Source organism: Lissotriton helveticus, chromosome 6, assembly GCF_964261635.1.
Source record: "Lissotriton helveticus chromosome 6, aLisHel1.1, whole genome shotgun sequence".
In the NCBI taxonomy this organism is placed as follows: Eukaryota; Metazoa; Chordata; class Amphibia; order Caudata; family Salamandridae; genus Lissotriton; species Lissotriton helveticus.
The window spans coordinates 2,074,543,888-2,074,559,697 of record NC_136067.1 but is presented as its reverse complement, the minus strand read 5'-3'; the positions used below and the strand labels follow the sequence as shown (position 1 = coordinate 2,074,559,697).

At 44.8% G+C, this 15,810-nt stretch overlaps 1 protein-coding gene across 2 annotated transcripts in view; it reads left to right on the top strand.

The window, feature by feature from the left end:
* The window catches only part of LOC144764017 (ribonuclease inhibitor-like), a 168,094-nt gene that overhangs the window by 115,588 nt on the left and 36,696 nt on the right, over window positions 1–15,810 (top strand). For both annotated transcript variants that reach the window (XM_078650144.1, XM_078650145.1), the window contains exon 10: window positions 4,076–4,246. In XM_078650144.1, coding sequence (XP_078506270.1) covers window positions 4,076–4,246 — 171 coding nt within the window. The remainder of the gene's footprint in view (window positions 1–4,075; window positions 4,247–15,810) is intronic.

The following is a 15,810-nucleotide window of genomic DNA, read 5'->3' as shown; positions in this document are numbered from 1 at the left end:
TGCAATGTATAAGAGATCTAATTTGCCCATTTACAGACATGTCAGAAAGCATCCAATGATTCCCTTTCCTCAAGCCCCAAAAGGCTGACTTCCCTTAAGTGGGTGGTTATCAAGTGTGGGTGTCAAGAGAGATGGGACAGACATGATTTTAAAATTGAAAATTGAATCTGTTTAATGAATTTTAAACGCGTCGGATTTTAATGACGCTTGTTGCTACTTGCTGTGTATAATAGCGCTTCAATCAGTGGTAACGCGCTTCAGGGCAAAACTCACAGGTAACCCAGCCTGGGCTCGATCTCCCGTCCTGCCCGCCCCGGTCCGACTCGGCAATCAGTGCCGTTGAGCGGAGGGCGGGTCAGGCAGAGCCAGGTCACTTCCTCCCATATCGAGCGGTCAGCGCTCTAGCTGATGCACGCTGAGGGTATTTAGCCCTCTCGTCACAGTAAGCGCGCAGCGGTCGCGCGCAGCGAAGCGCCTGAGACGCGCCAGAGAGAAGCTCGTCTGCGCCCGTCCACGACAGGACGGGACCAGGGACCATGGCATACACCGCTCGCGCTCATAAGGTATCTAGAATAATCTATTCTTCACGGGCCTTAATGGGTTTGCGTGATAACCTGTGCATGATTCACTGTCAGCAAATGTACCATTGTAGTCCTGAAGGACCATTTTCGTGTAGATACTGCCATTTTCAATTTAATACAGAAAAATACACACCCCCCCACCAACATATTGCTAATATTCCTACTGTTAAAGCTCAGGGAGGAAAGAACCTATTATGCAATATAAGATCCTTAGCTAAGCACTATATTGAAGTATGGGATCTTATCTCCACCTCTAAAGCTGAATTGTGCTTTTTAACAGAGACATGGCTTAAACCCCACTCTACCCCAGCCATTACCCTCGGTATACCTGAGGGTTATAAGATGATTAGAATGGATAGACCTCTAAAAATGGGTGGGGGAATAGCTATTGTTTTTAAGGATAATATCTCAGTTTCGATTCTTGACCAATGGTGTAATGCGGCTTTTGAAATGATGATTTTCAGAATTGGTTCATCAGCCAAACACTGTAGGAAAGGTGCTTTGGTTTATCGCCCCCCAGGCCCCATAAAAAACATCTCTAAACAGTTACTGGAAGCAATGGCCCCACACGTGTGCCCAGACAAAGATTTTCTGTTGCTCGGGGATTTTAACATCCATAGTGAGGAAATACACAATACTGAGGTACAATCCTTTCTGACCGACCTATCCCTAATGGGACTAAAACAATGTAACTCCGGACCTACTCATCAAGCAGGACACACTTTAGATATGATAATATCTAATTTTCCTGATATTGAATGTTATGCTTCTAAACAGTATCACTGGACAGATCATTTTGTGCTTGAATTTTCTATGCCTGTGAAGGGCGTTTGTTCCATTCCCCCGGTTCAAATTCCATCTAAACGTAGACAATGGCATAAAATTACCAGCACCAACTTTGAACAAAAATATCTCTCCCCTTTCATCCAGCCCACAGATGATATAAATCTCGCTCTTTCAAATTGGGATTTAGCCATTAACAATGTGGTACAACAAATTGCCCCGATAAAAACTTTTAAAAAGCGATTAGCAAGGAAACAAGAGATTTGGTTCTCGGAAGAACTACGTAGCCTCAAACGTAGGGCTCGTAAGACTGAAAAAACATGGAGGAAATCCCACTTGGACGAAGATAAATCAAATTATCATAAGGCCTTAAGTGTATATCATAAAGCTATACGATCTGCACGCAAGAACCATTTTACCACTCAGTTGGAGGCAGCTGGTAACGATCACAAAGTTCAATACCAGATTGTTAACACTTTTTTAAAACCGGTAGTTTGCGAAAGTGCAGACATGGCGTCACAACATCTTTGTGATAATATTTCAAACTTTTTCACTGAAAAAAATTGATGCCATTTATGATAAAATAGAGGCACTTATCCCTATTACGATTGGCCTAGATAACCTAACTTCAGTATCAACTGTGCCTAACAATTTTCACTCATTCAATGATTTCCCTGAAATTACCTTACAAGAGGTTCAAAAGCTGCTTACGGACATCAAAAGTGGAAGCCCGGTTGATTCACTCCCAGCCAGGCTTATGGGCCCCTTGGGGACTACACTTGGTCCTGACATTCAGAAACTGGTGAATCTCTCACTTAGTACAGCTAATGTCCCTCTGCAATGGAAAGCGGCCTTAGTTAGACCAATTAGGAAAAATACATCTCTTCCATGGACTAATATGTCCAACCTTAGGCCGATTTCCCTTTTACCTTTCTTAGGGAAAATTATTGAGAAGCACACCAATAAACACCTCTCCAACTACCTGGAGCAATCAGACAGTCTTGATCCTTCACAGTCAGGTTTTAGGCCAAAATACAGCACCGAAACGGCCCTGCTGTCGATAACGGACGATCTTCGTATGTACCAGGATGATGGTTATTCAGTTGTCCTGGTGCTACTTGATTTATCGGCAGCGCTCGATACTATCTCCCATACCATCTTGATCGACCGACTGACTGTGAGTGGAATCGGCGGGAGGGCACTGGACTGGATTAAAAGCTTCCTCTCCAACCGCACCCAATGTGTCACCATGGATGATTTCAGATCTGAAGAGGTTAAGATCACCAAGGGGGTCCCGCAAGGATCGTGTTTAAGTCCAACTCTTTTTAACGCCTATGTGGCCCCCTTGGCAGAAATTACCAGATCCTTTGGTTTTTGTCCAGTGTCCTACGCTGATGATACGCAGCTACTCTTCACTTTTAAACGTCTTACCCCTGAGATTATACAATCTTTCTCTGATGGGATGAAGGCTGTAGCGCGTTGGATGTCTTCCAACTTTCTCCAATGTAATGTTGGGAAGACTGAAGTGATGCTCTTCGGTAAAGCTAGGATCCAATGGTCCCCTGATTGGTGGCCTCTAGATCTAGGCCCAGTCCCCGAACCCAAAGCAATAATTAAGAACTTGGGGGTACGTCTGGAACCGGAGTTGAACATGAAACAGCATGTCAACGTCACTGTAGGATCTTGTTTCCACGTGATTGGTCTCCTCCGCAGGATATTCCCTTTTCTTCCTGACTCACATAGAAGAACTCTAGTTCAGGCTCTGGTGATCAGCCGTCTAGATTACTGTAATGGTTTGCTAGCAGGAGCTAATGAAGAGGTCTTAGATCGTCTGCAGGTAGTACAGAACACGGCAGCCAGGCTGGTGCTTAATGCACCCCCCAGATCTCCATCCAAACCTTTACTGCACAAACTCCATTGGCTGCCCATACGTTTACGAGTAAAGTTCAAGATCTGCTGTACCATCCATAAAAGTCTTCATGAACTAGGACCTGAATATTTGAAAAAAAAGTTTGTCCCATACGTTCCCGTTCGCACCCTTAGGTCCAGTGAACAGCTATTATTAAATGTACCTAAAATCAGTAAAACCAGGCTAGGCGGCAGGGCCTTGTCCGTGGTAGGTCCCAATTGTTGGAATATGCTTCCATTGTCTTTGAGGCAATGCTCTGAGCATCTTCGTTTCAGAAAGAACGTGAAAACGTTTCTGTTTAGCTTAATGTAGCGAATTTCCCTTTTTTTGATCTATCCTGAATAAATATTTTAGATTATCTGCTACCTCTATAGCTTTTTAGGCGGGCTGTCATAAGCGCGGAGATACTCCCTTGGGAGTCTATTCACAGCGCTATAAAAACCAGCAAATAAATAAATAAATAAAATGATGTGGTGTGTCACATGTCCAACTGTGTGCTCTTAATGTGGCTACAATACACATTCTGAGGCATTTGTCTGTGCAGTTTCCATATCGGATCCCATAGTGACCACCCAGCTACAGCTCAGTCCCCGTAGACCCACTGTTTGTCAGTCTGTTGACCATTCGTCTACTTTGGGGAGGTGGGCCGTCCTATTGTAACTGCTATGTAGACATTGATAATAGTCGCAGCAGGTAGAGCAGTAGGCAGTCTATGCACGTCTTACTACATCCCTGCTACCATTCCTATACATGTATACTAGCTGCTTGTGATATGAATATATGTTATGTCTATTTTCTGTAGGGTGAAGCACTGCTCCCTCACTAGCACATGCTGTGCAGAGCTCTCCAGTGCCCTGGCCATTAATCAGTCCCTCACAGAGCTGGGTCTGAGTGGAAATGAACTGGGAGATTCTGGGGTGAGTCAACTCTGCAAAGGACTGAAGGACCCATGCTGCCAAATACAAACATTGTTGTAAGTTGCAAGTGTGTTATTATCTATATACATATGTGTGTTGTGCAACCCTCTTCCCTAATGCTTAGCCTCATACACATATGCCAATAGTGTCCTATTGTGTACACTGATTCAGTTTACTTTAATAGCCTCCATTGTGCAGTCTACTCTTCCCCCATCTGTCTGCTCGCTAAAGGTTACGCTGTGTGCACAGTAGGCTCCAATGGCATCCTTGTTCATTGTTGTACATAGATATAGATAATCAAGGTCACACACTGTGAATATAAATCATTAGATCTGCACCCAGCAGGATTCCTTGCCCATGTTGCAGTCACTGCTGCTGTGAGCACTGATCGTCCTTCCGTCCTCCGTGGTTTGACCACAATGAGCCAAGAACTACAAGCTAATCTGATACATTATTGTCTATTAAGCTTTTCCCAACACAGAAAGTAATAAATATACCTTATAACCGCTCATTCTGGCTATTACAAGTATGCTCACTGTTACCTTTTTGGGAGTTGGTTTGTGCATACTGAAAGTGTTTCTGGCAGTAATACATAAGCGTCCAGTTATGCGCATATGAGGGAAAAGATTAACAGTTTCAAGAAGGAAGATGGAGCAATACACAACACTGGGTGTGAAACTAAGAAACTGTGTGTCCATGACACTCTCATTAATGTGATATGGCAGGTATGCAAATGTTCTTTATGCTTATTACACCATCTTCTTATACGTCAAATTGGGTGTTTGTTAATGAGCGCTGATGTGCTACTTTTTCATCGATATCCCTGCGTGGTTACCAAATTCGCACAATTTACTTCCTTGGCAGCTCATACAGTGGCATAGAAGTGCATATAACATAAAGAAAGCGATTAGAAGAGCAGCTTAAGAACTGTTTGCTATATTATAAATCTATACGGGCAGTATACACCCTTCAATGGGATCAATATGTTTCGGCCCCCTACTTGGCCACAGCCTGCACCTCCTTCAGGACCAGTGCACGTAAGTACTTACAGGGTTTCTTACATGAATCACTCTAGATGGCAAAATATTTCGTTTAATGCCTGGAATTGCAGAAAATGCCTGGTTCTTGCATTGTTGGGACAAGAACCATCCAGAATACAGGTACACAGCACCTCTAGCTCATTAAAATCTCAAACCACCCAGGTATAGTTCCTCTATCACTCATCCCAGGTGTTGCTCAATTTGTTAAGCGAAGGGTTAAGACTTCTACACTCGACAATATATAGTGTGAGTATTTCCCAGTCAATACGATTGGTGCACACTTTAGTGCCTCTTGTACAGAATGCTAACAAAAACAAGCATTTGCAATGCAGTAGGTCTTGCATTTACGAGAGTTTGAGTTTATGGCATTGTAAATGACAACGCCTTTTATTTATGTGTTTTTTAAAACGGATAAATATATGACATTGTCATTTACAATGCCAGTAGCTGAAACACTCGCAAATGCAAGACCTATTGCATTGCAAATCCCAGCGCGATACATTTTGAACAAAAAAGCATTAGGAGAGAACGTATCATGCCTGCAACAGCAGGCAGGAAAAAGCTATTTAAGAAAATAGTGCTGGGAGGCTTTAATTAAAGCCTACTGAGTAACAACACACGAAAAAGCTATTTAAGAAAATAGTGCTTGGAGGCTTTAATTAAAGCGTACTGAGTAACAACACACGTAACAGGGGGTGTTGCCATAGGAGATTACAAAATGAGGCAAGGCGGTATTAAGGAGGGACTACTAAGCCTATCAACCACTAAACAGCCACAGTTTAGAGTGGACAGTGACGCACGCCAGCCAATTAAATATATAGGCGTAGAGTGGGCGGAGTTTCAAGTCCCTACCTGAATACAGCGTGTCTCACAGAGCAGCGCATGCGCTGCCCAGGCCCGACCTTATAAATGTAGTTCTCTTAAAAATATGGCATGGATTCAGCCCTCCATTATGCACTTTGCTCTCGAGCTCCCTCTTTTCACCCCCTCCTGAATGCACTACCCCGCACGTCCTACACTTCACCATCCCCCAAACATGTCCAACGCACATACACCTGTAAGCCCTGCATTTTCTTGTCAATATTTTGACATCCATGTACCTCCTTCACACACGTTTGCACAGGATAACACTGCCACAGGAATACCCAACCTTTGCTCTGTTCAGCAGAGGAGCCAATGGTTGGAAGGCCCTGTATTCGGAACATGTTTTTGACCCACTGACAGGCACAGCGAGAAAGATACTGACACCGCCTGCAGCCTCACTCCAAAGCAATCGTGGCCTAGTATAAACACCTGAAAGCGACCTAGTGTGAAGTATGCACCAAACAAGAGTAATATGCAACACTGACATTACAGAGACACATAATCCTGGAAATGTTTTACTTAACCATGCCTTCCTAATAGTGTTAAACATGTGAAATATATCCAGAAACGTCATCGCTGACATGGGTTACTTTACATTTTTTACATAAATTTTTCAGAAATGTATCGGTGTAATTTTCGGTAAGGTTAGGGACATGAACATAGGCCCTGACAGGGACCCCTTTTGATGTTCTTTATTAATTTCTACTGGGCCGGAAAAGACCCAGTCCTCTTAAAGCCCTGGGCGAATAATGAAATCAGCGACCCCAAACCACAAGGGCAGTTTCTGTCCTCAAAGCGGACTCCCCGCTTCACTTGGCGCCACGCCATTGCCTGGTTCACGATACTGCCCCGAGAGAGTGGCTGACTTGTGGACACAGGAAGGGCCCCGAATGAGACTGCCCATGAAATTAATGGCCCAGAATCGGGGTCCTGCTGGAAAATAATGGCCCTGCGCGAGACTGTGATGTGGGAGAGTCACTTAACAATATTAGGGTGAGCCAGTCAGCGTGATACTAATGCCCCAGTTAACATAATGACCTGAACTGACACTAAAAGTGAAACTTACATCATTGAAGGATGATATTTGAAATTATTGCCCCAGGAGAGGACCAACAATGTGACTACAGACCCCTAAGAGAGACTGCACACGAATACTCTCACACATGCCCCCATAGTGGGTGCAGAAGGGCACATGGGCAGGGTCAGGTGTGGCCCCTTGAAGATGAACTTGTACTCAAACCTGCGATGACCAATGAGGGTTTCCGACTGGGAAGAGGCACAGGAGTGGGAAGGCGGCCAGGAGAAGGGGAAGAAACCCCAATAGACTCATCTTGCCCCAAGGAGCTGGCCAAAGATACCTGCTGTATGAGGAGGGGTGGAGGGAGCAGGGGCTAAGAGCCGGGAGCTGCCTGCGGGACAGTGAGAGGGCACAGAGCACTGCACAGGGGCTCAGACTGGCAGAAGCAGGCCAGGCACTGCTTGATTGGTGGAGAACAACCCCCCTCCCCCCATTCCAGGGTTACCCCAGCCCACCACATCTCACCTGTCTCAGGAGAAACAGTCGCAGAGCTGATAAAAAACAAAAGTGACGCTTTTAAATACAGCTTCCTTCTTTCTGCTTCCTAAAAAGAAAGTTTTTGTATTGCTTTTGAAAGGCGAGCCTGAGAATGTCCCGTTCTAACTCAACTATCAACTAAAAAAGCTTATTTCGGGGTTACAACTCCTTACGACTTGAAATAAAGCACCTTTATACCTTCACAAGACTTGAAATAAAGCACCAGGTCTCAGACCTGACTGTGGCACCGCTGCTTCTGGCATCTGGCTTCTGCTGCAGAGTAGTGGGGCGGGGTCAAAGGGTGTCATGTGAGTCCGGGGACGCAGCAGTGCTGGACAGCACAGAGCTCGTCTGTTACAAAGAAAGTGAAAGCGCGATAGTATGCAATCAATCTTTGTAAAGTTGTGTTTGAGGCATGTGAGCTGTAGATCACATGCTTATGCATAGATCACAGTCTAGTGTTGGGCCCAGATGTTTTCACTTTGTTTTTCTTCAAAGAAGTCTTCCTAGTCACAAGATGGGTGACTCCTCCTTCTGGTGATAGTGTACATGGTCATCGGCACCATCTTCAGATTTTTTTTTCCCGCCATCAGGTTTGGATGTTATTTGCTGCGCTCTGGTTCGAAGCTGATCCTTCAGTTTCTCTCGGTGCGTAGAACACTCACCCTCAACGGTTTTGTTTCCGGTAGCGTTTTCCATTCTTTGTGTATCGTGTTTATTGATAAAAACCCTATTTCAATCGGAGAGCTTGTGGTAGGCCGTCTGGCATGGCCCCCGGTTGGTCTCCCAGTCGATGGAACGAACTCCCTTTAAATTCTGTCCTCTGTGCCATGCGAAATGCCCCAGCACCGACTCACACGAAGTGTGCAACCTGTGTTTGTCACTGGAAAACAGTGAACAGAACTATGACGCATGCTGAGCTTTCCACTCCAAAAAGACTCTTCGTGACAGTCGGGCTCCACAACGCTACATGCAGAGCCAACACACAGGCTCCATTCCGGACCTCGTCAGACCTGAATCTGATGAAGAAGCTGGCAAAGCTAGCGAAGAAGAGGATGAACAACAACAGATCTCCCTCTCCGACGATGGCTCTGTCCAGGATGAAGACATCCTGCATGAACAACATACTGTAAGTACTGTCCCTACAACGCCCAACTCCCAAGCCACCCCAAAAAGAAGGCTCAGGACCAACCCGCACCCTCGGGCCCCGGTCGGCACCTAGACCACGCTTCTGACGCCTGCCTTCTGGCTCGGCACTGAAGCCCACTAAAAAGCATTCCGGCATCAATAAACCCCATCCCAAGTCGGCTTCCGAACCAAAGCCTTAGGGGTCGAAGACAAAGTCCAGCTCCGACCATCACCACTCGGCACAGAAAACCATCTCGGAACCGAAAATACCGACCCAGAAGCCGTCTACACCAAAATCTTCGGCGCCGAAACAAATTGATACACCATAGTAGCCTAAAAAGCAAAGTTTTGGTTATCTGCTCAAAAAACCGGACCTGAAACAGAAAATATTGGTCATACATCAAAAAACTGGACATATTAACACTAAGGTGACACTAATGAGAGGAGCTCATACCGAAAAGTAATATCATATTCCATTGAAGAAGAGAAATATTTGAACAAACCCTCCCCCTCCTCCTCTTCCTCTTACATCACCACCTTCACCTCTACCTGTGCCAGCTTCACCACATACTTCTGACAATCATGGTGATGGGGATGATAATAAAGATGATGATAAGCCAGGACCTACAGATGAGTGGGATGACTACAACACTGACTTGCCCACATACAATGATCCTGACCTATATCCTACCAGGCCCTCTCCACCAGACGACAGTGTAGGATATATTGAATTGTTTGGCAATTACCATGGGGTCCAGCTCCTTGAAGAGGAATTCCACTTTGAAACATTAAACAGCACGCAAAAAACAACACATATTTTGCCCATGCTGAAGGAAATGATCAGGCATGTAGACAAGGTATATAATGATCCGGTCAGGGCACGTATCCTTACCCCCATGGTGGATAAAAAATACAAGCCTGCACCATCTGATCCAGTTTACATAAGAGAATATTTACCCTTAGACTTGTTAGTAGTTTCCAATGCACGCAAAAGTGCAAACTCCCAAACTAATGGAGATGCTCCACCCCCAGATAAGGAGTCAAAACCACTTGACGCTTCAGGGAAAACCATAGCCTCCCAGGCAACTAGCTTCTGGCACATATCTAATACACCAGCATTGCTAGCCAGATATGACCATGCTCATTGGGATGAAATGGAACAAATCATCCAATTTTTACCCCAAGAACATAAATCTAAAGCACACGACCTGGTACATGAGGGAAAATGAATTTCCAACAAGCAAATTAGGTGCTCCCTAGATGCAGCTGACACTGCTGCAGGAGCGGTAAACACCAGTGTCCTTTTAAGAAGACACGCCTGGCTATGCATATCTGGGTTCAAACCTGAGGTTCAGACCTCCATATTGAACACACCGTTTGATAAAGAACACCTTTTTGGGCCGGTGGTAAATTCTTCACTTGAGAAGATGAAAAAAGATACTGTAGTGGCGAAATCTATGGGAGCTCTTCAGTCTACACAAGGCTGTGGTTCCTTTCGGCGCTCTTTCTATCGGGCAGGGTCCCAAAATGTTCCTCGCAAACTGCCTCCACCTATAAGGACAATAATCAACCCTCAGGTTCCAAAACGTACTTCAGAGGGGGTTATAGAGGAAACAACAGCAAGGGCAGGGGTAGAGGTTCCTTCCAACACGCACACCTCTCCCTCCAATACAAAGCAGTGACTTGCCCATAGTTCTTCCGACCACTTAACACCTGTCAGGGGACGACGGTCACAAATCCTACCAAAGTGGCAATCAATAACAACAGACAAATGTGTTCTACAATTATCCACTCTGGTTACTGCCTTGAGTTCATCAACACTCCTCCAAACATTCCCCCAAAGTCACACAAACTTTCAGCGGATCACCTGCACCTCCTCAAACAAGAGGTACTGTCCCTGCTCCTAAAAGGAGCTATAGAGCCCTTACCACCACAATATCAAGAGTCGGGGGCGTGTATTCCTTTTACTTCCTAATTCCCAAAAAGGACGGCTCTCTCAAACCAATATTAGATCTCAGAGAACTACATTTTTACATACAGTCAGACCATTTCCACATGGTAACACTTCAACTGGTACTACCTCTTTTGCAAAAGGGCGACTTTCTGTCTACTTTAGACGCCTACTTTCACATTCCAATCCACCCGGCTCACTGCAAATTTTTCAAGTTTACAGTAGCAGGTCAACATTTAGCCAATCACTCACTTCCCGCTTGAGTCTTTATGATGCCGTCTTGCCTCACAATCGTTCCCCATGCCAGGTTTCACATGCGTCCACTTGAAGAATGCTTAGCCAGTCAGTAGAACCAGTCACACGGCCTATTAACTGATCTAGTGTTGTGAGGTTGCCATACTCATCACTCTCTGCAATGGTGGAACACACAAAATTTGTCAAAAGGAAGGCCCTTCATAGACCCAGTTCCACAGACCGTATTAACAGCGGACGCACCCCTAACTGGCTGGGGAGCTCATCTTCAAAAACACACAGTGCAAGGTCTCTGGAGCCACCAGTATAGGTTGCTACACATCAATCAATTAGAGCTGATTGCAATCTTTCTAGTTCTCAAAGCCTTACATGACTGGAAAAGTTGTCTTGGTGCGAACCGACAACATGACAGCTATGTATTACATACAGAAGCAAGGGGACACACACTCTCCAATTGTCCCACTTAGTCCAAGACATCTGGAGGTGGGCTAGTCACCACAATATCTATCTCCTAGCTGGACACTTAACAGGAGTCAACAACTAGATTGCGGACCTCCTCAGCAGGCAGAGGTATCAAATATACAAATGGGATTTTCACTCTCAAGTTCTCCCCCCATACTTCTAAGCTTGGGGAGTCCCTCACATAGATCTGTTTGCAACACCCCAAAACGCAAAATGCCGAAGCTTTGCCTCCAGGTATCCACATCTGTTATCCAAAGGCAACGCTTTATGGATGAATTGGTCAGGGATATTTGCTTATGCTTTTCTGCCTCTCCCACTCATTCCATCAGTGGTTCGGAAATACAGGCAAACATCTCTCACTCTAATCCTAGTAGCTCCAACATGGGCACGTCAACCCTGGTTCACAACGCTGTTAAAACTCTCTCAGGTACCGCATCAAAAATTACATTTAACTCCCAGTCTTCTCACATAGAGCCATGGAGAAATCAAACAACCAGATCCCAAACAATTGAACCTGGCGATCTGGCTCCTGAAGTCATAGAGTTTGGTTATCTGAACCTTCCACTAGACTGTATGAAAATTATTAAGGAGGCCAGAAGGCCTACCACAACAGCCGGCTACGCAGCCAAATGGAAGTGATTTGTTATCTATTGCAATAACAATAACATCAACCCTCTTGATGCTTCCATACAAAACATTATCTGCTACCTGTTACAGTTGCAGCAGTCATCTTTTGCCTATACATCCATCAGACTGCATCTAGCTGCAATTACAGCCTATCTTCAAAATAGGCAACATTTATCACTCTTAGAGTGCCCGTAATCAAGGCATTTATGGAAGTACCGAAAAGAGTTATACCACCAAGACTCCCACCTGCCCCAGTGTGGAATCTTAATATAGTCCTCACAAGGTTAATGGGCCCACCATTTGAACCCATCCATAAAAGTGAACTACAATTCCTCACTTGGAAAACAGCTTTTCTCATTGCAATCACCTCATTAAGGAGAGTGGGTGAACTTCAAGCACTAACCATAGAATAACCATTTTTTCAGCTACACAAAGATAAAGTAGTTCTTCGTACCAATTCTAAATGCCTACCTGAGGTAGAATCTGCATTCCACATAAATCAGTCGGTTAAATTACCTGTTTTCTTCCCTAAACATGACTCCGTTGCAGAACGAGCTCTACACACCTTAGATGTTAGAAGAGCACTGTTGTATTACACAGAAAGAACAAAATCTTTGCGTAAGACCAAACAACTTGTTGTCCTTTAGCACCACCTCACAAGGGCAATTATATATCCAAATCAATATTGCTAGGGGGATTGTTAAATGTATTCAGATTTGCTATGCAAAAGCCAAAATGACTCTAACGGTACCCCCTAGAGCACATTCCACTCATAAGCTAGGAGCTACTATGGCTTTCTTAGGGAACATCCCTAAAGCTGCAACATGGTCCACACCACACACATTCACCAAACACTATTGTGTAGATGTGTTAGCCAGACAACAACCTAATGTGGGCCAATCAGTACTTAAAATGCTATTTCAGATAACTCCATCAGTTACAGGATAGCCACCACTTAGGTGGGACTGCTGTTAGTCCATCCATAAGCATGTGATCTACAGCTCACATGCCTCGAACAGAAAATGCTACTTACCCAGTATGCATCTGTTCTTGGTATGTAGAGCTGTAGAATCTCATGTGCCCACCCACCTCCCCGGATACTTGTAGCTGCTGTAGTTCTCTTGTTACTATTCTTACATACACATGGACATCGCTATTCTTTACTAATACTCCATTGTCTCACCCTCTGCGGAAAAACAATCTGAAGATGGAGTCGATGACCATGGGCACTATCACCGAAAGTAGGAGTCGCCTACCTTGTGACTAGTAAGACTTCTTCGAAGAAAAACAAAGTGCAAATATCCGGGCCCAACACTAGATGGCGATCTATGCATAAGCATGAGATTCTACAGCTGTACATGCCGAGAACAGATGCATTCTGGGTGTTGGATTCCGTCCACTTAGCCCGCACACTGCAGGAACAAACCAATCCACTTCCCCAACCCATGTACCACTCAGAAGATATAACTATGAGTGTGCACATGAACCAGAAAAGGGGGTGGAAGATTATCAGGAGACACCAAGTCCGCTTCCACCCTGGTTAGATAAATAAGGTCACATCTCCCTCCTCCACGCTTCTGCACCTAAATAGACAAGAGCACACTTTATAAATATATCCAACAGTGCTAAAGCAAAAGATCATATACTGTGATAGTCATCACTCCTACCAGTCTACAATGCAGGTTTTGCTTCGTGAAATCTTCGGGCAGCATATAACAAAAACGCCTACTCCAATGCAAGATAACTCCTCTTGTATCAGGAAAAGCACGAAGCTCTTAATCAATAATTCCAAAGGTGTCTCTTTCGTTGTCAGGGGAAAAAGAATGCCTTTATTTCCGGCATACACAAAAAACCCTGCTAGTTCACGTATTACTGGAGGGAAGGGGCAGGACATAAGGGGCAAGGAAAGCCAGTATCCTCAACACTCGTAATCAGGAGCATACTCGCGGAATGACCCAAAACGTCATTTCCGCACATAAGGACAAAGAAAGGTAAAAAAGACGCGCAAGGAAACGATACGAGCGTTCGTTTCCGAAGCGCGTTACTAAGCTCCTGAATATAATCGAGGTGAGCAATAGTACTCAAAAGGCTTTTAGCATTAAGGGGAAACAGGAATCCCTAAATCCCTTTTGTATCGTTACACAACACAGGAACTGGAATGTACTGGGAGGGAATGGGCAGAAGGGGACTAGCTAACTAACGGGAACGGGAAACAAAGGACGGGAAGAATCAGGAAAACGAAAGGATTAAATCCCAAAGGGATCTAGAGTCACTCACGAGCCCGTGAGGAATCAGAATCAGGGAAAACAGCAATCACAGGAACCAAACACCGGGAAACAGGAACCCACACACTATCGATATCAAGCAGTGAAATGAAGGTAGGACCGTCCTATATCCCTAGCCTGGCCGATCACATGATGCCAAACCATGGGTACAGAAAGAGGACTACACCCAAATCCTAACACTGTGTAAGTAGCATTTTCCGTTTGGCAAGCTGCACACTGGAAAACAAAAGTGCGGCCAACACTTTACTTATTTAGCGTGGTGTGCATGCTATTGTGAAAGTGGACATGGCCAACAATAACAAGCATTTGCAATGCAATAGGTCTCCAATTTACGTGACACCTATTGCATTGCAAATGGTTGGCATCTTGGCATCACAGACAACGGGCAGGGGGAATAGAAGGCACGGACAACGTGGATGGGGAGGAGAGGAGAAGGCACGGACAATGGGAGGGAGGGCCGGGAAAAGAAGGCACAGACAAAGGAAGGGAGGGGGGAAGAAGGCACGCCAACTGGAGCTGTGGCGGGCTCCACTTTCAAAAGCAAATGAGTACACGCCTGTGTAACAACCAAGTAAAGGGGCCAGTAGCCATGGGAGGATACAAATGATGACATGGCTGTCATAAGGTGGGACTAACAAGTCTCATAATGAATCAGAAGGCAGCATTTACAAAGAGCAAACACACAAGCCAATGAAAGATAAGGGTGGGAGAGTGGGCAGAGCTTCTCTCCGTACTGAACTACTCCAACTATTCACAGAGCAGCGCTTGCACGCTGGCTCACACTCCACCTAATGACACCATCAAACGGGTCAGATGAAGATGGAGGAGAAACGCTAAACTGCAGGGACGCATGTGAGAAATAATATAAACTATGCATTAAAACCTCCTTCTGAGGACAAGGGAGTTAATACTTTTCAGGTGTATCCAGATAAGCCTGCTTCTTGGTTTTAAAAAAAATTACTCTTTTTGCATAAGTGCACTCTTCATTAATTATGTCACTTTGTTGCATCTCTCGCTACCACCCAAATGTGTGTTAAACTTCTTTATGGTATTAAACACAAATTAAAAGCAAGAATACATCAAATTTGATTCATATACCAAGTCCATTTCTATCTTTCCGTTGGCAAACACACTTTGTGCTTCAGTGTGGACTGATTGTAGAAGGAGGATATTTAACACACGGTTGAAGTATATTCCCCCGGAAGGAGATGTTATGCATAGATTTCATTGAGGCCCCCTATGTAAGGCGGACTGCAACTGAGTGTGCTTGTTTGAACACTTCTGTGTATAAAAACTTGAGTGTTGAGGGCTATACATTAAAGCTCTAATAAACTATAACAACTTGGAGTGCTGTAATCAGAATCTCCTTATATATATGCCCAGATACAGGACTCTGGTAACTGTGCCGATGACTCACTGTGCACCCCAATGAGGAGGACCAGCAAGCTGAAGCCAG